We start from the raw sequence: 25,000 nt of genomic DNA, 5'->3' as shown, positions 1-25,000 counted from the left end.
AAATTGCTTCCACTCTAAACTTGAAAGATAGATGTGGACATCTACTGGTAATATGATGAATTGAAGAGTCACTGAATATTGAGTTATACTGACATCTGGTGGGCAGAACTCAGAATGCAGTTTGCCAGTGTTGGCATAGAGGCTCTATCATTTCCAAATAGCACTCACACTACCCTTTTTCCCCCTTTTTTTTTCTTAGGGGGTAGATCAGCTTTAATATTGCAGATAGATTGTAACTTCCATCAATTTAATTGTCTGCATCACTTCCAATCCCCCATAGGATTTTTTCCCCCCACAATATATATATATATATATATATATATATATATATATATATATATATATATATATATATATATATATATATATATATATATATGTACATACACATACATACATATACACATACATACATATAAATACATTTACATACATATATATACATATCCTTTTTTTAAATGTATTTTCCTTTATTACTTTCCAACCCCACCACCCCTTCCCTAATTGGAGTAAACTAGTGAACAACAACGCTTAGGCCTCTACTTCCAGCTTATACATACTATATACATTTTATGGACACAGTCAATTTTACAATAATTATATTTTGTATGTTTTTACTCCTGAACTTCCTCCGATAATTTTCATGATGTCCATCCGGTTTGCCTCTACATGCCATATCCCCCAAACTGTGCTCTTTCACAAAGGTTCTCAACCTATATACTTATTATGGACACAGTATGTTTTACATTAGTTATTTTGTTGTTATTAGTTGTTATTAGTCACATCCTTCAGCTCCATTCAACACCTCCCATCTATCTCTTAACACCATCCATATTGGATTTATACTTGCCATATTTTTCTCAACTGCACTGTGATGTTTCACAAAGGTTCTGAACCCTTCTATTCTCATTCTTTGTCAAGATTGTAAATTGAAAATAAACATTTTTGCTAAAAGTATTATTATATTATTTCAGATCACCCAGTAGTGCTATCTGCAGGGTTAGCTCCAGGTAAATATTGCAATCCTTCAGCCATTCCTGGACCTGTGACCAAAAACAAGCTACAAATGGACAGTACCAAAACAAATGATCTAATGAATCCATTTAAATTACAGGTTGTTATGCAACAAAATAGGAAAAACGCCAAGGGGGCTGAATACTTTTGCAAGGCGCTGTATGAATAGCAGGCCTGGTTTCCCAGATATTTCATAGTGTTCTATTGTTTCCAGTACTTTCCTTATACTATCTCCAATGTATCGTCCATGTAAAAAACCTGTCTGATTAGAATGAATAATGTCCGACAAGACGTTTTGAAGTCTTCCCTTCTTACTTAGGGTCTACTGTAGTTGCTGCAACTAAGCAGTGGAGAGATCAAAGAGATCCTTCTACAGTATGTATGTTTGCATACCGCCCCAACAGGTACACAGATGATACAACCCCTATCGCACTCCACACTGCCCTTTCCCACCTGGACAAAAGTAACACTTATGTAAGAATGCTCTCTGTTCATTGACTACAGCTCAGCGTTCGACACCATAGTGCCCTCAAAGCTCATCACTAAGCTGAGGACCCTGGGACTAAACACCTCCCTCTGCAACTGGATCCTGGACATCCTGACGGGCCGCCCCCAGGTGGTAAGGGTAGGTAACAATAATAATAATAATAATAATAATAATAATAATATGCCATTTAGCAGACGCTTTTATCCAAAGCGACTTACAGTCATGCGTGCATATATTTTTGTGTATGGGTGGTCCCAGGGATCGAACCCACTACCTTGGCGTTACAAGCGCCGTGCTCTACCAGCTGAGCTACAGAGGACCACAACACATCTGCCACGCTGATCCTCAACACGGGGGCCCCTCAGGGGTGCGTGCTCAGTCCCCTCCTGTACTCCCTGTTCACCCATGACTGCATGGCCAGGCACGACTCCAACACCATCATTAAGTTTGCCGACGACACAACAGTGGTAGGCCTGATCACCGACATCGATGAGACAGGTCAGAGACCTGGCCATGTGGTGCCAGGATAACAACCTCTCCCTCAACGTGATCAAGACAAAGGAGATGATTGTGGACTACAGGAAAAAAAAAAGAGGACAGAGCATGCCCCCATTCTCATCGACACGGCTGTAGTGGAACAGGTTGAGAGCTTCAAGTTCCTTGGTGTCCACATCACCAACAAACTATCATGGTCCAAACAAACCAAGACAGTCGTGAAGAGGGCACAACAAAGCCTATTCCCCCCCAGGAGACTGAAAAGATTTGGCATGGGTCCTCAGATCCTCAAAAAAAACACAGCTGCATCATTGAGAGCATCCTGACTGGTTGCATCACTGCCTGGTATGGCAACTGGTGTAGATGGCCTGGATGGCAGGAAGCTTGGCCCCAGTGATGTACTGGGCCGTACGCACTACCCTCTGTAGTGCCTTGCGGTTGGAGGCCGAGCAGTTGCCATACCAGGCGGTGATGGAGGAAGGCCCTAATAATTGTCAAAGACTCCAGCCACCCTAGTCATAGACTTTTCTCTCTGCTACCGCACAACAAGTGGTACCGGAGCGCCAAGTCTAGGTCCAAAAGGCTTCTTAAGAGCTTCTACCCCCAAGCCATAAGACTCCTGAACAGCTAATCATGACTACCCGGACTATTTGCATTGTCCGCCCACCCCACCCCACCCCACCCCACCCCACCCCCTCTTTTTACGCTGCTGCTACTCTGTTTATTATCTATGCATAGTCACTTTAACTCTACCTACATGTACATATTACCACAATTACCTCGACTAGCCGGTGACCCCTGCACATTGACTCTGTAGCGGTACCCTCTGTATATAGCCTCGCTACTGTTATTTTATTTTACTGCTGCTCTTTAATTATTGTTTATTTTTAACCTATCTACTTTTTACTTAACTCTTATTTTTCTTAAAACTGCATTGTTGGTTAAGGGCTTGTAAGTAAGCATTTCACTGTAAGGTCTACAACTGTTGTATTCAGCGCATGTGGCAAATAACCATTTGATTTGATTTGATGTAAGCGTTTGTTAGTTTATAACTTTGCCTCCCTCATGAGGAAAAAGCAGACCCAAATAGAAAAGTAATTTTATTTTTTAAAGGAAATGTTAAGTCATTCTGCTCCTGCATCTAAAAACAGCTGGGTTCGTCAGCCTGCTGAGTCAGGAGGAAACTCGAAACAATGATGCAGATAAACAAGCTGACACGTTTAGAGCAGCCGGGAACAACAATGGCAGCCTATTTTAGATCTCATTGCTACTGTACCTGTAGACTTCCAGTCATTGCGCTAATGCTAGCTAGCATTGGTTCGCAAAACGACCTCTAATTTCCGTCATACTGCATGCAGAGACATACAAATGGTATCCACAAGTTCATCTTACGTAGAACATGGCCTTAAATGCCAGAATCTTGCAATATCCCTTTAATGTTCTACACCCCATTACTACTTAATGAGCTGAAGCCTTTCAACCCGATAGGCATTTAAGGGGTTTTCCACTAGATCTGCCTGCCTGCTAAAAAGGCCTGAACCAAAATGGAATGAATTACAACTATGGTAGATGGTGGAGCTAGAGGAAAAGTTTCCCTCTTACCACTGACTCAGGGTCAGATATTAGCTCATTCCCTCTAACGGCTAAGGTTAAGATTGGATGTGGGGAAATCTGATCCTGGATCTGTGGTTGAGAACCACTTGAGGCGGCCATATTGTTGTTGTTTACCTTTTCTCCTCCGCCACCTTTAAGGCCCCTGATGCCCTCAGCACCCTGTAGGAGGAAACAGAGGAGGAATGATGATTCACGAATATATCATTTACCAATGTACAGTTGACTGCTGCCGTTGCATTGTTGTTGCGGGTGTTTATGTATTTCTTATGAATTCAATCAATGAATTCATGTATTAAACAATCAAATCTATTAATCAATCAAGTAAATATCATTTTAACAGTTAGGTCAAAGGGTGTGACCCTTGAAGGTCGTTACCTTGACACCTCGAGGGCCAGGGTAGCCAATAGAACCCTGAGGACCAGGATGACCCTACGAAACAAAAACAAAACCAGACAAAAACAGTTAGTTGGTGATCGAGATCAGGTAAGGTATGAATGGTAAGGTATGAATGGTAAGGTATGAATGGTAAGGTATGAACGGTAAGGTGTGAATGGTAAGGTATGCATGGTAAGGTATGAATGGTAAGGTATGAACGGTAAGGTATGAATGGTAAGGTATCAATGGTAAGGTATGAACGGTAAGGTATGAATGGTAAAATATGAATGGTAAGGTATCAATGGTAAGGTATGAATGGTAAGGTATCAATGGTAAGGTATGAATGGTAAGGTATCAATATCAATGAATAAAATATCAATCTAATAAATGAAATCAGACTTACAACGCCTCCTTTCATTCCTGGAGGACCCTCCTTCCCTGGGTGACCCTGGAAGAAGCATTTTGGTCAGAAGACTCTATTATATGGCGTTATTAACATACTAATATATTAAAACTATAGTAAAACTACTACTATAGTACAACTACTATACTTAAACTATATGGTATACCATTTTTTACTATATGATATCTACTATACTGGTAATACATATACATATATATATATATATATATATATATATATATATATATATATATATATATATATATATATATATATATATATATATATATATATACATACATACATACATACATATATATATCATATATATATATATATACTGTATGTTCGACACGCGTCAGGCACCATTTTTGCATTTTAGCTAACCCTAACCCTTTTCCTAACTTTAACCTAATTCTCCTAGCCTTCTGCATATGTTCTCCTAACCTGCTACGAAACGTCACTTCTGCTAGTCAAAACTGGCAGGCCTACCACTACATGTCTGTGTCTAACATAAAGTTGATTGTTTTTAACAGGAAGTGGTAATAAGACTCACGGGAGGACCATCGGCACCACCCAGACCAGCCAATCCCTGACGACCTGACGGTCCCTAGATGGAGTGAGAGCGAGAGAGAGAGACATAGAGAGAGAGAGAGATAGAGAGAGAGAGAGAGAGAGAGAGAGAGAGAGAGAGAGAGAGAGAGAGAGAGAGAGAGAGAGAGAGAGAGAGAGAGGGCCTATGGTTTGAAAAGTGATGAGTCTGTTGAATCACTTATAAGGTCAGACTGAGAAATCCATCTAAAACAACAGAGCAGGGTCTCTCACCCACCGACCCACCCACGCGCACACACACACACACACACACACACACACACACACACACACAAACACACACTTACTTTTTCACCAGGCGGTCCGATTGGGCCTTGAGGACCAACAAGACCCTAGAGGAGACAACAGAAACCAGACGTGTTACACAGCAGTCCTGTCTATGGCCCAAATGGTACACTATTCTCTATTGTAGTGCACTACTTTTGACCGGAGCCCTGAGTAGTGCTCTACAAAAGAGAACAGGTACACATCTCTGCCCTCTCATTCACAATCAGTTACAGCCATACACTAGATGAAGGTGTCCTGTCCTAGACATGGGAAGATGCAGAATTTAAATGGAAAAAAACAGTTTATCATTCAGAATAAACTGTATTCTGTCTGGATGGCCGTTGTGATTTTCTAACATGTTCCAGTGGCCCTGTGGCATACTACCCAATGCTCTGAGCTGTAATCTCTGTACGGAAGTGGACTCCAATACTGTCCCACTGATTTCAACCCTGTAATGTGGAGCATTCTGTTTCGTGTTACACATAATTCCACAATCAATGATCCTCTATGTAGCTGTCAAATGGACAGTGGAATTGATGTAATTCCATAAATCCAAACAAGATGTGTGTCATTTTGAAGATGATGAAAGAGTTGTTTTAAGTTGGAGAGGAATGGAGGGAACAGTTTGGGGGAAAACTCTACTGCAGCTCTTCCTTTTAGTGACAGAACATCATAGTGTTACCGGATATTACACAGAGTGGACTACATTTGATGAACAAAGGGAGAGAGAGAGAGAGAAAGAGAGAGAGAGAGAGAGAGAGAGAGAGAGAGAGAGAGAGAGAGAGAGAGAGAGAGAGAGAGAGAGAGAGAGAGAGAGACAGAGAGAGAGACAGAGAGAGAGAGAGAGAGAGAGAGAGAGAGACATATAGAGAGGGGGACTTGGAGTGAAGAACAGAGAGAGAGAGAAAGAGAGAGACATAGAGAGGGGGACTTGGAGTGAAGAACAGAGAGAGAGAGAAAGAGAGAGACATAGAGAGGGGGACTTGGAGTGAAGAACAGAGAGAGAGAGAAAGAGAGAGACATAGAGAGGGGGGACTTGGAGTGAAGAACAGAGAGAGAGAGAAAGAGAGAGACATATAGAGAGGGGGGACTTGAGTGAAGAACAGAGAGAGAGAGAAAGAGAGAGAGCATAGAGAGGGGGACTTGGAGTGAAGAACAGAGAGAGAGAGAAAGAGAGAGACATAGAGAGGGGGACTTGGAGTGAAGAACAGAGAGAGAGAGAAAGAGAGAGACATATAGAGAGGGGGACTTGGAGTGAAGAACAGAGAGAGAGAGAAAGAGAGAGACATAGAGAGGGGGACTTGGAGTGACGAATAGAGAGAGAGAGAAAGAGAGAGACATATAGAGAGGGGGACTTGGAGTGAAGAACAGAGAGAGAGAGAAAGAGAGAGACATAGAGAGGGGGGACTTGGAGTGAAGAACAGAGAGAGAGAGAAAGAGAGAGACATATAGAGAGGGGGACTTGGAGTGAAGAACAGAGAGAGAGAGAAAGAGAGAGACATAGAGAGGGGGACTTGGAGTGAAGAACAGAGAGAGAGAGAAAGAGAGAGACATAGAGAGGGGGACTTGGAGTGAAGAACAGAGAGAGAGAGAGAGAGAGACATATAGAGAGGGGGACTTGGAGTGAAGAACAGAGAGAGAGAGAAAGAGAGAGACATAGAGAGGGGGACTTGGAGTGAAGAACAGAGAGAGAGAGAAAGAGAGAGACATATAGAGAGGGGGACTTGGAGTGAAGAACAGAGAGAGAGAGAAAGAGAGAGACATATAGAGAGGGGGACTTGGAGTGAAGAACAGAGAGAGAGAGAAAAGAGAGAGACATAGAGAGGGGGGACTTGGAGTGAAGAACAGAGAGAGAGAGAAAGAGAGAGACATATAGAGATGGGGACTTGGAGTGAAGAACAGAGAGAGAGAAAAAGAGAGACATAGAGAGGGGGGACTTGGAGTGAAGAACAGAGAGAGAGAGAGAAAGAGAGAGACATATAGAGAGGGGGACTTGGAGTGAAGAACAGAGAGAGAGAGAAAGAGAGAGACATATAGAGAGGGGGACTTGGAGTGAAGAACAGAGAGAGAGAGAAAGAGAGAGACATATAGAGAGGGGGACTTGGAGTGAAGAACAGAGAGAGAGAGAAAGAGAGAGACATATAGAGAGGGGGACTTGGAGTGAAGAACAGAGAGAGAGAGAAAGAGAGAGACATAGAGAGGGGGACTTGGAGTGAAGAACAGAGAGAGAGAAAGAGAGAGACATATAGAGAGGGGGACTTGGAGTGAAGAACAGAGAGAGAGAGAAAGAGAGAGACATATAGAGAGGGGGACTTGGAGTGAAGAACAGAGAGAGAGAGAAAGAGAGAGACATATAGAGAGGGGGACTTGGAGTGAAGAACAGAGAGAGAGAGAGAAAGAGAGAGATATAGAGAGGGGGACTTGGAGTGACAAAGAGAGGGAGAGAGACAGAGAGAGAGAGAGAGAGAGAGAGAGAGAGAGAGAGAGAGAGAGAGAGAGAGAGAGAGAGAGAGAGAGAGAGAGAGAGAGAGAGAGAGAGAGAGAGAGAGAAAGAGAGAGACAGAGAGAGAGAGAGAGAGAGAGAGAGAGAGAGAGAGAGAGAGAGAGAGAGAGAGAGAGAGAGAGAGAGAGAGAAAGAGAGAGAGAGAGAGAGAGAGAGAGAGAGAGAGACAGAGAGAGAGAGAGAGAGAGAGAGAGAGAGAGAGAGAGAGAGAGAGAGAGAGAGAGAGAGAGAGAGAGAGAGAGAGAGAGAGACAGAGAGAGAGAGAGAAAGAGAGAGACAGAGAGAGAGAGAGAGAGAGAGAGAGAGAGAGAGAGAGAGAGAGAGAGAGAGAGAGAGAGAGAGAGAAAGAGAGAGAGAGAGAGAGAGAGAGAGAAAGAGAGAGAGAGAGAGAGAGAGAGAGAGAGAGAGAGAGAGAGAGAGAGACAGAGAGAGAGAGAGAGAGAGAGAGAGAGAGAGAGAGAGAGAGAGAGAGAGAGAGAGAGAGAGAGAGAGGAGAAACACATGGATCGCTACCGGTCTGCTGTTGGTACTTACTTGTGGTCCAGGGATACCCTGCTGACCGGCGGGCCCTGACTCTCCTTGTGGGCCCTGAATGGAACAGAGAGAGAGACTAGATCAGATTTTCTATAGTCGACAGTCAACCTGAGTAGAACAGAGAGATACTACTGTAGATCATAAACTACTGTAGATCAGAGACTACTGTAGATCAGAAACTACTGTAGATCAGAAACTATTGTAGATTAGATACTACTGTAGATCATAAACTACTGTAGATTAGATCATACGGTAGATTAGATACTACTGTAGATTATATACTACTGTAGATCAGAAACTACTTAGATTAGGTGGGGGGGTAGGGTTTCATGTGTCTCTGGAAGGTGGTCAGTGACTCCGCTGTCCTGGCGTCATGGGGGAGCTTGTTCCACCATTGGGGTGCCAGAGCAGCGAATAGCTTTGACTGGGCTGAGCGGGAACTGTGCTTCCGTAGAGGTAGGGGGGCTAGCAGGCCAGAGGTGGATGAACTATTCCTTATGTAGTGCACTATTTAGAAAGTAGGGTGCCATTTGGAACGTAGATGGAGTTTATTGAAATGGGCCCCGGTCAAAAGTAGTGCACTATATAGGGAATAGGGTGCCATTCTCTGGTCTAAAGTAGTGCACTATATAGGGAATAGGGTGCCATTCTCTGGTCTAAAGTAGTGCACTATATAGGGAATAGGGTGCCATTCTCTGGTCTAAAGTAGTGCACTATATAGGGAATAGGGTGCCATTCTCTGGTCTAAAGTAGTGCACTATATAGGGAATAGGGTGCCATTCTCTGGTCTAAAGTAGTGCACTACATAGGGAATAGGGTGCCATTCTCTGGTCTAAAGTAGTGCACTACATAGGGAATAGGGGTGCCATTCTCTGGTCTAAAGTAGTGCACTATATAGGGAATAGGGTGCCATTCTCTGGTCTAAAGTAGTGCACTATATAGGGAATAGGGTGCCATTCTCTGGTCTAAAGTAGTGCACTACATAGGGAATAGGGTGCCATTCTCTGGTCTAAAGTAGTTGCACTACATAGGGAATAGGGTGCCATTCTCTGGTCTAAAGTAGTGCACTACATAGGGAATAGGGGTGCCATTCTCTGGTCTAATGTAGTGCACTACATAGGGAATAGGGTGCCATTCTCTGGTCTAAAGTAGTGCACTACATAGGGAATAGGGTGCCATTCTCTGGTCTAAAGTAGTGCACTACATAGGGAATAGGGTGCCATTTGGGACGCACCCTGAGTATAATACTACTGACCCCCAAGTCACTAGTCTGTCGTCACCCCTCTGACCTCTGACCCACACTGCTGCCAGGTCAAAGGTTAAATGTCACCAATCACAGGCTGGGAGGAATATGACCTAACCCCTCTGGCTAAAACCACATGGCTACTGGACTGAAAGTTAAGGTGGAGAGCCATGGTGGACGCTCCCAATGGTCCCACATGGTTTAAGTCTAGGTTTAAGTCTAGGTTTAAGTCTAGGTTTAAGTCTAGGTTTAAGTCAAGGTTTAAGTCAAGTCAGTGAACTGAACTGGTGCAGCTCTAGAGTGGAATAAAAGTCTGTTTGTTTCCCTCCAATGATCTGTAACGACAGGATAGTTGTGTGGCAGAGGGCTGAGTGATGTGTGTTGTGATGTACGAGGTATAATCAGGTACTTTCTGACCTGGTTTCCTTTAGGACCAGCTTGGCCGTCCAGTCCACCGAGACCCTGTGAACATATTTCAGACACGTTTAGTTTTAACAGCATTAACAGCATTGCAGTAGCATTGCAGTAGCATTGCAGTAGCATTGCAGTAGCATTGCAGTAGAATTGCAGTAGCATTGCAGTAGCATTGCAGTAGAATTGCAGTAGAATTGCAGTAGAATTGCAGTAGCATTGCAGTAGAATTGCAGTAGAATTGCAGTAGCATTGCAGTAGCATTGCAGTAGAATTGCAGTAGAATTGCAGTAGACTTGCAGTATTGTAGAGGTACTGTATACATACACGCTGTCCACCAGTCCCAGGTGATCCTCTAGGACCAAGCAGACCTCTAGGTCCCTGTAAGACAAAAATAAGGTAAAAATAACATACACATAAACATTACAATTCTGAACAGCAAGTGTTGTTCAAGGGTGATTTTCCAACTATGGGGACTTTTGGCATTGTTGGAAAAAAAAAGCAGAAATACTTTCCTCAATTTTTTCAGGAACCATAAACTGGTAATGGCTGTAACCATTTTATTTGACAATATATCAGTTTTCTCCAAAAAACACTTTTCTGCAGATGTTTTTCCAATTTTGCTCCATATTCATTTTACTCCCTATCTTTAAATTGGTGTGGGTTGTTTTCCTTTAGTTTGTCCACTGAGGCAAAATTAGTAGGCAGTCAATGGTAGGTGTCTTTTAGAAACCTCTTATTGGTTGCCATGGACAGGCATGTGCACATTTGTTTGTATACATGTGTTGTCGTTGTTGTTCTGAACCCACTGCCCGCAAGTCGTTGTTCAATTCTCACCTATGCTCCAGAACCAGTAAGTTGCGTGTCTTTATTGTGGACCAATGACCAGTCATCAGCATTGGCACGAAAAGGCAGGTGCCCTGTGCATTTCCAGATTAGTGACCAGAAAGCACTTGTTTCATTTCCTCCAGTTTTTTGCCTGGCTAAAACAGAGTAGCCTACGTTTATCATCATATAAAATACACTTTAGTAATTTACTACTGACTCATCTTTGCTAGAACAATAGGCTACCTGGCGATGTGATACTAGTTTGGATGGCTACTGGCTATACTGTATGTCTAAAGGTAAGCAGCTGTAACATCGCACTGTCTTAAAGATGTATCATATTCTGGTGAATTTATTAGGATATTTTGTGAGGAAAAAACAGGGCCACCAGGCTGTCAACTGGCACTCTGCAGGCAGGCTGCCCATTCAACGTGATGGTGCGGTGCAAGCAGAACATGCTTTCCATCTGATCCTGCCACCTCCACTACAAGTAGGTGTACGATTTAGCTCTGGACTCCAGAGAAGTGACATGATATATCCCTAGTCGATATTGGCTGCTAACCTCTACGGGATCGGTGTCCCGTATACGGGACGGTTGAGCTAACGTGCGCTAATGTGATTAGCATGACTTTTGTAAGTAACAGCAAACTTTCCAGGACATAGACATGTCTTATATGGGCAGAAAGCTTACATTCTTGTTAATCTAACTGCACTGTCCAATTTACAGTTGCTATGACAGTGAAAAAATACCATGCTATTGTTTGAGGAGAGTGCACAACAACAAAAAACATATCACGGCAACTGGTTTGATACATTCACCTCTGAAGGTAAATAATGTACTTACATTCAGTAATCTTGCTCTGATTTGTCATCCTAAGGGTCCCAGAGATAAAATGTAGCATAGTTTTGTTTGATAAAATCAATTGTTATATTCCAATGTAGGAACTGGGTTATACAGTTTGAACCCCTGCTGTCTCTGGCTCCACACCCACCCCGCCCGGCCATCTAGATGTGTGAAAGTTAGTGTATAAGCTAATGATCCATCATGTATGACATTCCTGGGAGTGTGTACATTTAAATGTTATATTACCATATCATGTTTGTATGTTCTCTATAGCTATGTACTTGAAAATGTATCAATTGACCAATTCAGCACATTTGGGCAGACTTGATACAAAATAGTCCAGTATTGCAATGCTTCACTGGATCAATCTGAAACTTTGCACACACACTGCTGCCTTCTAGTGGGCAAAATCTAAATTACGCCTAAACTGCAATATTATATTGTGGCCTTTCTCTTGCATTTCAAAGATGATGGAAAAAAACAAAAATAAACATGTTTTTTTGTTTGTATTATCTTTTACCAGATCTAATGTGTTATATTCTCCTACATTAATTTCACATTTCCACAAACTTCAACGTGTTTCCTTTCAAATGGTATCAAGAATATGCATATCCTTGCTTCAGGTCTTGAGCTACAGGCAGTTAGATTTGGCTATGTCATTTTAGGCGAAAATTGAATAAAAGGGTCCGATCCTTAAGAGGCTAACATGAATGACTTTCAGCTCCAAATGCAGGTGTAAAACACAGTTTATTTCTGTATACTATCTTGCATTTTGAAAATGCATCACCATTTATGACAGGCTACATTTGTGCAGCGGTGCATGTGCTTGCGTTGGGTAGCAAGTTTTGTACCACTCCTTTTTGGGGGTCGCGGTCCAAAAGGTTTGAAAACCACTGGGATACATGATAGTGGCAACAAATGGAGTTGGGTTGATATAGTCATGGTAGGCTACAGTATTTCTGACCATCTTCTATTTTGACTGGAATTGTGTTGTCATGGTTAATAAGTGCAGCATTTATTCCAGTTCAAAATACTTTTGCTAAATACTTTACTCATCAGATTGTGCCGCTTTCCCTTCTTGTAATAATTGCTCAACGAGTGTGAAATAAATTTTTTGGGCTGCCCTTTTTTTTTTTGCGCACATGCCTCCTAAAAGTTCTCTGCACGGCCCTGCCAATGGGTGTCTTTCAGAACCCCTTTTGGAACCCTTTGTTTTGTTCTGGTTGTCCAAGTCACTTTTCTGTGAGCGACAACATTTAGATTTCCTCATTTGGGAACGTAACAAAATGGGGGCCCGTCCGGGACCTTGTTTCCCATGAGTATGGGAGTCACTCTACTCACCTACTCTGAAGCTCTACTGGGGTTATAGGGTGGAAGCTCTAATGGGGTTACAGGGTGGAAGCTCTAATGGGGTTATAGGGTTGAAGATCTACTGGGGTTATATGATTGAAGCTCTACTGGGGTTACAGGGTTGAAGCTCTACTGGGGTTATAGGGTTGAAACTCTACTGGGGTTACAGGGTTGAAGATCTAATGGGGATATATGATTGAAGCTCTACTGGGGTTATAGGGTGGAAGCTCTACTGGGGTTATAGGGTTGAAACTCTACTGGGGTTATATGATTGAAGCTCTACTGGGGTTATAGGGTGGAAGCTCTACTGGGGTTATAGGGTGGAAGCTCTACTGGGGTTACAGGGTTGAAGCTCTACTGGGGTTATAGGGTTGAAACTCTACTGGGGTTATATGATTGAAGCTCTACTGGGGTTATAGGGTGGAAGCTCTACTGGGGTTATAGGTTTGAAGCTCTACTGGGGTTATCGGGTTGAAACTCTACTGGGGTTATATGATTGAAGCTCTACTGGGGTTATAGGGTTGAAGCTCTACTGGGGTTACAGGGTTGAAGCTCTACTGGGGTTATCGGGTTGAAACTCTACTGGGGTTATATGATTGAAGCTCTACTGGGGTTATAGGGTTGAAGCTCTACTGGGGTTATAGGGTTGGTGAAATCAGTTTGAAAGTTGCATAAGCAAACAGGGGAAAACATACATTTCAGGCATCTTTTTGGCTAACTCATGGGGAAGCGCTAATGTGCGGTGTAGCTCTCCCAACAGCTCCTCTCCAACCGATGCACTAGGCCAGCAGCTCTTAAATACCCGCTGGGCCCAGCGCAGGGGAAACACATCCTGACTAACGAGGTGACTCTCTGGGCCAGGTGTAACACATCCTGACTAACAATGTGCCTTTCACTAAATAGCAGAATACCAATCATTCATATTGTGTATATGAATGCAGCTGCCGCTGTATTGAAGCAGTTTATCATAGTGCCCTACGCTTTATGACAGATGATAGGTTCAGTACACATCACTGCATTCTGTATCAGAAAGTAGGCTGGCCCTCAAGTCTCGTAGATCAACGATCTCTTTTTGTTTATAAAGCCCTCCTGCATAAACTACCGCCGATCCTTACTTCCTTGTTAACTTACAAACGTACGAGATACCAGACTCAGCGATGACTAACTCTGGAGGTCCCTTCCATCCCCACTGAGTTTTAGTGTTTCTGCACCTTACTTGTGGAGTGATCTCCAAAGCTCTCTAAAATTGGATGAATTGGTGCCTCTAGGGCAAAAATAAAAATAAAAATGTACAAAAACATTTCCTTTTTTCTTACACATCTACCTAGTTGCAAAATCGCCCATAATGTGTTTCAGTGCAAAGTAAGATGGTAACGTACTCAGGCACTGTTTGGCAGCAGTGGTTTTAGCAGAATGTACTGTTGTCCACCGAAGCCTTGCTGAGTGATAGCAACACTGACCTCATATGGCCATTATTGGTAACTACAAGTACACAACAGCTCACTGATCTACATTTACTGCTGTCTTTTGTCTTTTGGACATTTGGACGTTTCGTATGAGAAATAATATCTGAAAACATTGACGTAGTGACATAAACGGGTACACAGGGATAGAGAAACAGTGAATTGGGTCATGTAGACCGAACTTTGAGAAATTCTTTCTATGGTCCACATGAGGCCAGCCAGGAGTAGAATGAGGTTGTTTTTCAGGAGTAAAGTGAGAATAGCTGCTTCTCAAGCTATGTATTTCCTGCGAGGAGCTATTAGTTACTCCCACTCTGTCTGTCTCACTCCTCTCACCAAGGGCAACTTTATTAATGATATGGACATAGCAGGCGGGAACACCATTATGAGTCTTCAGGAAGGAAGGAGGGGAGGGGGAGAGGGATGGAGGAGGGGAGGGGTAGGGAGAAGTGGGGAGAGGTAGGGAGAGGAAGGAAGGAGAAGAGGGGTAGGGAGAAGTTGGGAGAGGTGGAGAGAGGAAGGAAGGAGGGTAGGGGTAGGGAGAAGTGGGGAGAGGTAAGGAGAGGAAGGAAGGAGGAGAGGGGTAGGGAGAAGTTGGGAGAGGTAAGGAGAGGAAGGAAGGAGGGTAGGGGTAGGGAGAAGTTGGGAGAGGTAAGGAGAGGAAGGAAGGAGGGGAGAGAGAGGAGAGGAGAAGTGGGGAGAGGTAGGGAGGGAAGCAGGGGAGGAAGGGGATTGGGAAGAAAGTGCAAATAGAGAAGGGTGGGTCTTCTGTTTAAGTAATTGATGTAATGGGCATACAGGGGAGGCTGCAGGTAAGAAGTGTGTGTGTGATTGTGTGTGTGTGTGTGTGTGTGTTGGAGCATGTGTGTGTTGGGGGAAGGAGAGAATGTGTGTTGGGGTGAAGGAGACTGGGGCGTTTAGGTGATGTAATCTTCAACCTCTGGGCCACTATGTTCATTGGACCTCTGCAAGTCTGTCTGAAGCATAAAACTCTGATACACAAGTCTGTTATGTTTGACAATGGTATTACGCATTAGAAAATACTTACACTCTCTCCAGCCAGACCCCTCTGTCCGATCTCACCATCCTCGCCCTGTCGAGAAGAGAGAGAAGAGAAGAGTGGGATATTGTGGAATAGAGGGAGAGATTTGGCAGACTGCATCATGGGATATGTAGTTTGGGGTACTCACTCTCTGGCCATCGTCTCCTGGAGCACCTGGAGAGCCGGTGGAACCCAGCTCACCCTGGAGAGAGAGAGAGAGAGAGAGAGAGAGAGAGAGAGAGAGAGAGAGAGAAAGAAGGAGACAGGAAGGAACATCAAGATGGAGACAGAAGGAGAGAGAGAGGTTTTTATTATAATCATGGCTGCCACTCTTGGTAGGTACTAATGTTGTTTCCACTAGTTATATAGCTTAACTCTGAGGTTTACAAGAGGCTTGTCTTTACTCTGTCTTTACTCTCTTTACTCTGTCTTTACTATGTCTTTAATTTGTCTTTAATATGTCTTTACTGTCTTTACTCGGTCTTTACTGTCTTTACTATGTCTTTAATTTGTCTTTAATATGTCTTTACTGTCTTTACTCGGTCTTTACTGTCTTTACTATGTCTTTAATTTGTCTTTAATATGTCTTTACTGTCTTTACTCGGTCTTTACTGTCTTTACTATGTCTTTAATTTGTCTTTAATATGTCTTTACTGTCTTTACTCTGTCTTTACTGTCTTTACTCAGTCTTTACTATGTCTTTACTCAGTCTTTATTCAGTCTTTACTATGTCTTTAATTTGTCTTTAATATGTCTTTACTGTCTTTACTCGGTCTTTACTGTCTTTACTATGTCTTTAATTTGTCTTTAATATGTCTTTACTGTCTTTACTCGGTCTTTACTGTCTTTAATATGTCTTTAATTTGTCTTTAATATGTCTTTACTCTGTCTTTACTCTGTCTTTACTCAGTCTTTACTATGTCTTTACTATGTCTTTACTCAGTCTTTATTCAGTCTTTACTCTGTCTTTAATTTGTCTTTACTCTGTCTTTAATATGTCTTTACTGTCTTTACTATGTCTGCTCTGTCATGATGTAGTACAAGATTAGGACTAGCAGGCCAGAGACCAGTCCTTTGGATAAGGACTAGCAGGCCAGAGACCAGTCCTTTGGATAAGGACTAGCAGGCCAGAGACCAGTCCTTTGGATAAGGACTAGCAGGCCAGAGACCAGTCCTTTGGATAAGGACTAGCAGGCCAGAGACCAGTCCTTTGGATAAGGACTAGCAGGCCAGAGACCAGTCCTTTGGATAAGGACTAGCAGGCCAGAGACCAGTCCTACTCTCTCTCTCTGTGATTTCTGATGTTTAGACTATACGGGGCCCTGAATTACACAAACTCCAACTCCAGTTGTACGAAGGCGTTTCTCTTTACTAAAGGGCAAACACACACACACACACACACACACACACAGACACAGACACAGACACACACACACACACACACACACACACACACACACACACACACACACACACACACACACACACACACACACACACACACACACACACACACACACACACACACACACACACACACACACACACACACACACACACACACACACACACACACACACACACACACACACACACACACACACACACACACACACACACACACACACACACACACACACACACACACAAACACCACACACACACACACACACTTAAATGCACATCGGCCCCTCTCTCTATCCCTGCACTGATCGGACACTGCAGTTAGGGTCCAGTAATGAGTGAGTCTTGCGTTTCACAGATTGATAGCTTGGCACAGTGATGTCCTTTGAAGGTATTTTCAGACACAACTTGGACTGTCTGGCATTTGGCCCATTAACAGACAGCATGCCGATTGGTAGGCTTTAGCTTAACGGGCTAGCACAGTCTTTGAGGCTCATCACGCTGCGTGGTTCACCGAACCATCCCCTCGTTACACTTACCCTGTGTCCTTTCTCTCCAGGGAGACCTGGGAGCCCGTCGAAACCTCGGTCACCCTGTACAGGTCACAGCCGGAACAACAGGAGAGGTCAGCATCACATCACATCACATTACCACAATGTCACTAGACAAAGTTACAGTAGCTAAAGTTTAGAGACTGAAGATAGTATTACATAATCATCTGTTTAATAGTAAAGGTTTAGAGACTATATACTGTATATTGGTGGATACCTGTAGCAGTGGTTGTACATACCTTGCCCCCCGACTCTCCTGGCATACCCCTGGCACCATCAGCTCCGTTACGTCCCTGTGGGGAACATACCAGAGGTCATACTAGAGGTCATACCAGAGGTCATACTAGAGGTCATACCAGAGGTCATACTAGAGGTCATACCAGAGGTCATACCAGAGGTCAGTGGAACAATACATACATACAGTATACATAATAATAATAATAATAATAATAATAACACACACATGCACACTCACACACAAACATGCACACGCACACACACACACGCACACACACACACATGCACACGCACACATGCACACGCACACACATGCACACGCACACACACGCACACACACACACACACGCACACCACACGCACACACACACACACACACACGCACACACACACATGCACACGCACACACACGCACACACACACACACACACACACGCACACACACACACGCACACACACGCACACACACACACCGCACACACACACACACACACACACACACACACACACACACACAGTCCATCTGGAGGACATTTGGCAGTCTACTCTCTTCAGCTCACTATAGGCAGGCTTCAAACCATTGACAGGCCTCAGCTCCCTCTGCCAGTGAGGAGTTAGCTCACTACGATGCGTGGCGAAAACACTAACACACAGTACTGACACAGCCAATCACATGAACTCCTATCTTATCTTACCCTCTTTCCTGCCTTCCCAGGTGGGCCAGTTGGACCCTGAAGACCTCTGGGACCCTGCAGAGAGGGATAGGGAGAGAGAGAGAGAGAGAGAGAGAGAGAGAGAGAGAGAGAGAGAGAGAGAGAGATCAGAGAGCTCAGAGAGAGTTCAGAAGGTTTTTACATAATGTAGAACATATTCATGCATTGGGTCCTTAGAGAATGACAGGTCAAAAATCATAGATATTTTACCTCTTTATTCAGAGAAATCTACAACACATCTGTACTTGTAAGACACAATTAACATTGCCGGAGGCCTGAAGACTTGCTTTTGCCTTCAGCTCGGAGGGCTAACACAGTCTTGCGAGCAGACGACCTGGGTTAAACCCAGTGGGTCACATATCTTAGTAGAGGGAGCTAACATGATTCTCACCTGAGGGCCATTGTCTCCTCCGTCTCCCTTCAGACCGTTAGGTCCAGGTCCACCCTGAGGACACATCAATCAATCAAATGTATTTATAAAGCCCTTTTTACATCAGCAGTTGCCACAAAGAGCTTTACAGATACCCAGTCTAAAACCCAAAAGAGCTTTACAGATACCCAGCCTAAAACCACAAAGAGCTTTACAGATACCCAGTCTAAAACCCCAAAGAGCTTTACAGATACCCAGTCTAAAACCCCAAAGAGCTTTACAGATACCCAGCCTAAAACCCCAAAGAGCTTTACAGATACCCAGCCTAAAACCCCAAAGAGCTTTACAGATACCCAGTCTAAAACCCCAAAAAGCTTTACAGATACCCAGCCTAAAACCCCAAAGAGCTTTACAGATACCCAGTCTAAAACCCCAAAGAGCTTTACAGATACCCAGTCTAAAACCCCAAAGAGCTTTACAGATACCCAGCCTAAAACCACAAAGTGCTTTACAGATACCCAGTCTAAAACCCCAAAGAGCAAGCAATGCAGATGCAGTAGCACAAACCCAGGAAGCAACCTAGAGAGGAACCAGGCTATGAGGGGTGGCCAGTCCACATGACAATACCTTAAAGGCACAGTCCATAATATGTTATTTTTTTAATATCTTTTTTTTGTACTTTTACCCCTTTTTCTCCCCAATTGGTAGTTACGGTCTTGTCCCATCGCTGCAACTCCCCTACGGACTCAGGAGAGGCGAAGGTCGAGAGCCATGCATCCTCCGAAACAAGACCCTGCCAAGCCGCACTGCTTCTTGAAAACATTGCTTGCTTAACCCGGAAGCCAGCCGCACGAATGTGTCGGAGGAAGTCGGCTTGCAGGCTCCCGGCCCGCCAAAAGGAGTCACTAGAGCGCGATGGGACAAGGTCTCCTGGTCACAGCCGGCTCTGGCACAGCCTGGAATCGAACCCGGGCTGTAGCGACACCTCAAGCACTGCGATGCAGTGCCTTAGACCGCTGCGCCACCTGGGAGGCCTTGTCCATAACATGTTCAATAGTCTTTAATGGTCAAACAAGCTATGGTATCCTAAAAATACCTACGCCAACTTGGCTATGGACAAAAGCGTATTCAACATTTTGCATTTGTCCCATGTGGCTCAGTTGGTATAGCATGGCGCTTGCAACGTCAAGGTTGTGGGTTCGATTCCCACGGGGGACCAGTACGAAAAAGTACAAACAATGTATCCACTGGAAGAGGCTCTTGATAAGAGCGTCTGCTAAATGACTCACTACTGTAGTGACTCTGGATAAGAGCGTCTGATTAATGACTCACTACTGTAAGACTCTGGATAAGAGCGTCTGCTAAATGACTCACTACTGTAGTGGCTCTGGATAAGAGCGTCTGCTAAATGACTCACTACTGTAGTGACTCTGGATAAGAGCGTCTGCTAAATGACTCACTACTGTAGTGACTCTGGATAAGAGCGTCTGCTAAATGACTCACTACTGTAGTGACTCTGGATAAGAGCGTCTGCTAAATGACTCACTACTGTAGTGGCTCTGGATAAGAGCGTCTGCTAAATGACTCACTACTGTAGTGACTCTGGATAAGAGCGTCTGCTAAATGACTCACTACTGTAAGACTCTGAATAAGAGCGTCTGCTAAATGACTCACTACTGTAAGACTCTGGATAAGAGTGTCTGCTAAATGACTCACTACTGTAGTCTCTCTGGATAAGAGCGTCTGCTAAATGACTCACTACTGTAGTGGCTCTGGATAAGAGCGTCTGCTAAATGACTCACTACTGTAGTGACTCTGGATAAGAGCGTCTGCTAAATGACTCACTACTGTAGTGGCTCTGGATGAGAGCGTCTGCTAAATGACTCACTACTGTAATGACTCTGGATAAGAGCGTCTGCTAAATGACTCACTACTGTAGTGGCTCTGGATGAGAGCGTCTGCTAAATGACTCACTACTGTAAGACTCTGGATAAGAGCGTCTGCTAAATGACTCACTACTGCAAGACTCTGGATAAGAGCGTCTGCTAAATGACTCACTACTGTAAGACTCTGGATAAGAGCATCTGCTAAATGACTTAAATGTCAAATGTATTGTAAGAACCTATACTTGGTGGATTAACTAGACCCTCCCAGAACAAGTCTGAATCCAAAAAGAGATGACAAATACAAACCTCTAGAATCTAGAGAAATGCTTTCCTATTTCAGTAGAATATGTCTGATGTTACTTTAAAGCCTTATTCTAAAATATGTATATATATTTTCAAATCCCTCATCAATCTACACACAATACCCAATAATGACAAAGCGAAAACAGGTTTTTAGAAATGTTTGCTAATTTATAAAAAATAAAAAACAGAAATACCTTATATACATAAATATTCAGACCCTTTGCTATGAGACTCGAAATTGAGCTCAGGTGCATCCTGTTTCCATTCGTCATCCTGGAGATGTTTCTACAACTTGATTGGAGTCCACCTGTGGTAAATTCAATTGATTGGACATGATTTTGAAAGGCACACACCTGTCTATATAAGGTCCCACAGCCAGCTGACATGTCAGAGCAAAAACCAAGCCATGAGGGTGAAGGAATTGTCAGTAGAGCTCCGAGACAGGATTGTGTCGAGGCACAAATCTGGGGAAGGGTACCAAAAAATGTCTGCAGCATTGAAGGTCACCAAGAACACAGTGGCCTCCATCATTCTTAAATGGAAGAAGTTTGGAACCACCAAGACTCTTCCTAGAGCTGGCCGCCCGGCCAAACTGAGCAATCGGGGGAGAAGGGCCTTGGTCAGGGAGGTGACCAAGAACCCGATGGTCACTCTGACAGAGCTCCAGAGTTCCTCTGTGAAGATGGGAGAACCTTCCAGAAGGACAACCACCTCTGCAGCACTCCACCAATCAGGCCTTTATGGTAGAGTGGACAGACGGAAGCCACTCCACAGTAAAAAGCACATGACAGCCCGCTTGGAGTTTGCCAAAAGGCACCAAAAGGACTCAGACCATGAGAAACAAAATTCTCTGGTCTAATGAAACCAAGATTGAACTCTTTGGCCTGAATGCCAATCGTCACGTCTGGAGGAAACCTGGCACCATCCCTATGGTGAAGCATGGTGGTGGCAGCATCATGCTGTGGGGATGTTTTTCAGTGGCAGGGACTGGGAGACTAGTCAGCATCGAGGGAAAGATGAACGGAGCAAAGGACAGAGAAATCTGGACCTCAGACTGGGGCGAAGGTTCACCTTCCAACAGGACAACGACCCTAATCACACAGCCAAGACAACGCAGGAGTGGCTTCGGGACAAGTCTCTGAACGTCCTTGAGTGGCCCAGCCAGAGGCAGGACTTTGAACCCGATCAAACATCTCTGGAGAGACCTGAAGATAGCTGTGCAGCGATGCTCCCCATCCAACCTGACAGAGCTTAAGAGTATCTGCAGAGAAGAATGGGAAAAACTCCCCAAATACAGGTGTGCCAAGCTTGTAGCGTCATACCCAAGAAGATTTGAGGCTGTAATCGCTGCCAAAGGTGCTTCAACAAAGTACTGAGTAAATGGTATGAATACTTATGTAAATGTAATATTTCAGTTTATTTTATTTTATAAATTAGCAAAAATTTCTGAAAACCTGCTGTTAATGCTTTGTCATTATGTGGTATTGTGTGTAGATTGATGAGGGGATAAAACAATTTAATCAATTTTAGAATAATGCTGTAACGTAACAAAATGTGGAAAAAAGTCAAGGGGTCTGAATACTTTCCGAATGCACTGTATACTTGCTGCCAGGACAGCTATGTTCTGTTCAGCCTGACCCTAGTGACTATGTATGAGGGATTATATTCAGCATAAATAATACCTGATATATGTTTTCATTACTGTTTTACTCTCCACGCCAAAAACACTGGCTGCACATCACATCGTGGGTGTGTGTGTGCAACGCTGTTGGCATGTGTGTGTGTGTGTGTGTGTACATGCGTACGTGTGTGTGTGTGTGCGTACATGCGTGTGTGTGTGTGTGCGTACATGCGTGTGTGTGTGTGTGTGTGTGCGTACATGCGTGTGTGTGTGTGCGTGCGTGCATGCGTGTGCGTGTGCGTGTGTGCGTGTGCGTGTGTGTGTGAGAGAGAGAGAGAGACTCACCAAAGGCCCAGATCTTCCTGACATTCCCATTGGCCCAGGAGGACCCCTCATGGAGAGCTGTGATTAGACAGACAGCTCATCATAAAACAACCAGTCAGGGTACAGGATTGATGCTCAAAATCCCAGAAATCCATCAGGATCTGAGTCAATAGGAAGCTTGTTACTACAAAGCACTTCTTATACAGTCCTTTCCCCCTGCTCCAGAACCTCCCTAGCTACTCTATACGGTCTTGTAAGCAGCATTCACAGGGCTGCAGTGGATGTCCAAACACTATATACAATAGGGTGGTGCGTCTCAAATGGTACCTAGAGTCGTACCCTACCATTACATTAATGTAACATAGTCATATTTCAGGTAGCATATCATTATAGAAGATAGCTGAGTCTTACCCTACCATTATATTAATGTAATATAGTGATATTTCAGGTAGCATATCATTATAGAAGATAGCTGTGTCTTACCCTACCATTATATTAATGTAATATAGTGATATTTCAGGTAGCATATCATTATAGAAGATAGCTGTGTCTTACCCTACCATTATATTAATGTAATATAGTGATATTTCAGGTAGCATATCATTATAGAAGATAGCTGTGTCTTACCCTACCATTATATTAATGTAACATAGTCATATTTCAGGTAGCATATCATTATAGAAGATAGCTGTGTCTTACCCTGGCTTGGGAAAGGATGGCCTGAGCTTGGGCTTCCTGAGCTGAAACCACTGGTCCCTTACGTGCATCTCCACCTGCACGGAACTGCCAATCACAACACAAGAGACACACGTTAGAAGACAAGCAGGAAAACACACAAACTACTGAGCTGCCGTCCCACATCATTACATTTTAGAACTGGATAAGATCTCTGCGGGCAGCCCTGTGCGAAAGAATAAGAACATGTAAGAAAATGTAAGAAAATGTAAGAAAATGTAAGCTTTATGCGACATCTTTTTGAGTGCCATTACACCTTTTGTTTGGCACCCCTGTGTGTTCAGCAGCATGTGTAAACCTGTCACTGGTCATCCCAGACAGACGATGGTCACGTCCCCCTGCTCAGACGTTGACCAACGGTTGCGTGCCATGTCATCGACTGTGCCGTCGGGCACCAGACTGCTATAACATAATGATGTGGATAGCTGATAGGTAAAATACCTATCCAGGCGTTGTAAGATCTAGCATGGTTCAGCAAAGTCTGAGCAGGTGAACACGACCATATCCAACATGGACACTGAGTTGCAGCCCTGTAGTATGTATAAACCTGCCACTGGGCTCTATGACAGATCCATCAGATCCAAAATGTCCGCTGAGCTGCATGCAGAGTGGTTACACAGTCACCGGTTCCAGTCCACTGCACCCAGTGACATTTACAAGGTGAATGATTTGCCGCTGGGTGAGCAAATAAGGTTCATAGACTGAGGTTCATATGTACTGAGGTCTTAACGGGGATGCAGTGAGGTAAAGTGTGTTAAACAAGGGGACTTCACGGTCCAAACAGAGACACCTATTTATTGCCTTACCTCCATAATTTAGGGAGGGAGGGAGGTGGGGAGGGGACTTACTGTCAACATGAAAATTGAACCTTTTATAAGAGCAGTGGCATTTGGAAGAGAGGGAAGGAGGGAGGTAGAGAGAGAGGAAGGATGAGGGAAGGAGGGAGGTAGAGAGAGAGGAAGGATGAGGGAAGAGGGGAGGTAGAGAGAGAGGAAGGATGAGGGAAGAGGGGACTTACTGGCAGCATTAGAAGGGTACCTGGAGGACCAGGAACTCCGTCTGAACCAGGAAGACCAGCACGCCCTGGAGGACCCTGGGTAATGTAGGAGAGAGAGAGAGAGAGAGAGAGAGAGAGAGAGAGAGAGAGAGAGAGAGAGAGAGAGAGAAAGACACACAGAGAGACACAGAGAGAGAGAGAGAGAGAGAGAGAGAGAACACACAGAGAGACACAGAGAGAAAGAGAGAGAGAGAGAGAGAGAGAGAGAGAGAGAGCACAGAGAGACACAGAGAGAGAGAGAGAGGAGAAGAGAGAGAGAGAGAGAGAGAGAGAGAGAGAGAGAGAGAGAGAGAGAGAGAGAGAGAGAGAGAGAGAGA

General features: G+C 44.0%; 1 protein-coding gene across 1 annotated transcript in view; it reads right to left on the bottom strand.

Moving 5' to 3' along the window:
- Positions 1-25,000, bottom strand: part of LOC121580574 (collagen alpha-1(XI) chain-like) — a 197,293-nt gene that overhangs the window by 80,290 nt on the left and 92,003 nt on the right. The window contains exons 12-28 of the mRNA XM_041895525.2: positions 24,645-24,719; positions 23,591-23,674; positions 22,913-22,969; positions 18,779-18,832; positions 18,370-18,423; positions 17,677-17,730; positions 17,426-17,479; positions 15,631-15,684; positions 15,489-15,533; positions 10,286-10,339; positions 9,965-10,009; positions 8,305-8,358; positions 5,288-5,332; positions 4,945-4,998; positions 4,389-4,433; positions 3,986-4,039; positions 3,725-3,769 (exon numbers count right to left, since the gene is read on the bottom strand). Of these exons, the coding sequence (XP_041751459.2) occupies positions 3,725-3,769; positions 3,986-4,039; positions 4,389-4,433; positions 4,945-4,998; positions 5,288-5,332; positions 8,305-8,358; positions 9,965-10,009; positions 10,286-10,339; positions 15,489-15,533; positions 15,631-15,684; positions 17,426-17,479; positions 17,677-17,730; positions 18,370-18,423; positions 18,779-18,832; positions 22,913-22,969; positions 23,591-23,674; positions 24,645-24,719 (927 nt within the window). The remainder of the gene's footprint in view (positions 1-3,724; positions 3,770-3,985; positions 4,040-4,388; positions 4,434-4,944; positions 4,999-5,287; positions 5,333-8,304; positions 8,359-9,964; positions 10,010-10,285; positions 10,340-15,488; positions 15,534-15,630; positions 15,685-17,425; positions 17,480-17,676; positions 17,731-18,369; positions 18,424-18,778; positions 18,833-22,912; positions 22,970-23,590; positions 23,675-24,644; positions 24,720-25,000) is intronic.

This window comes from Coregonus clupeaformis, chromosome 37, assembly GCF_020615455.1.
Source record: "Coregonus clupeaformis isolate EN_2021a chromosome 37, ASM2061545v1, whole genome shotgun sequence".
In the NCBI taxonomy this organism is placed as follows: domain Eukaryota; kingdom Metazoa; phylum Chordata; class Actinopteri; order Salmoniformes; family Salmonidae; genus Coregonus; species Coregonus clupeaformis.
This window is presented reverse-complemented; position numbering and strand designations above follow the sequence as displayed.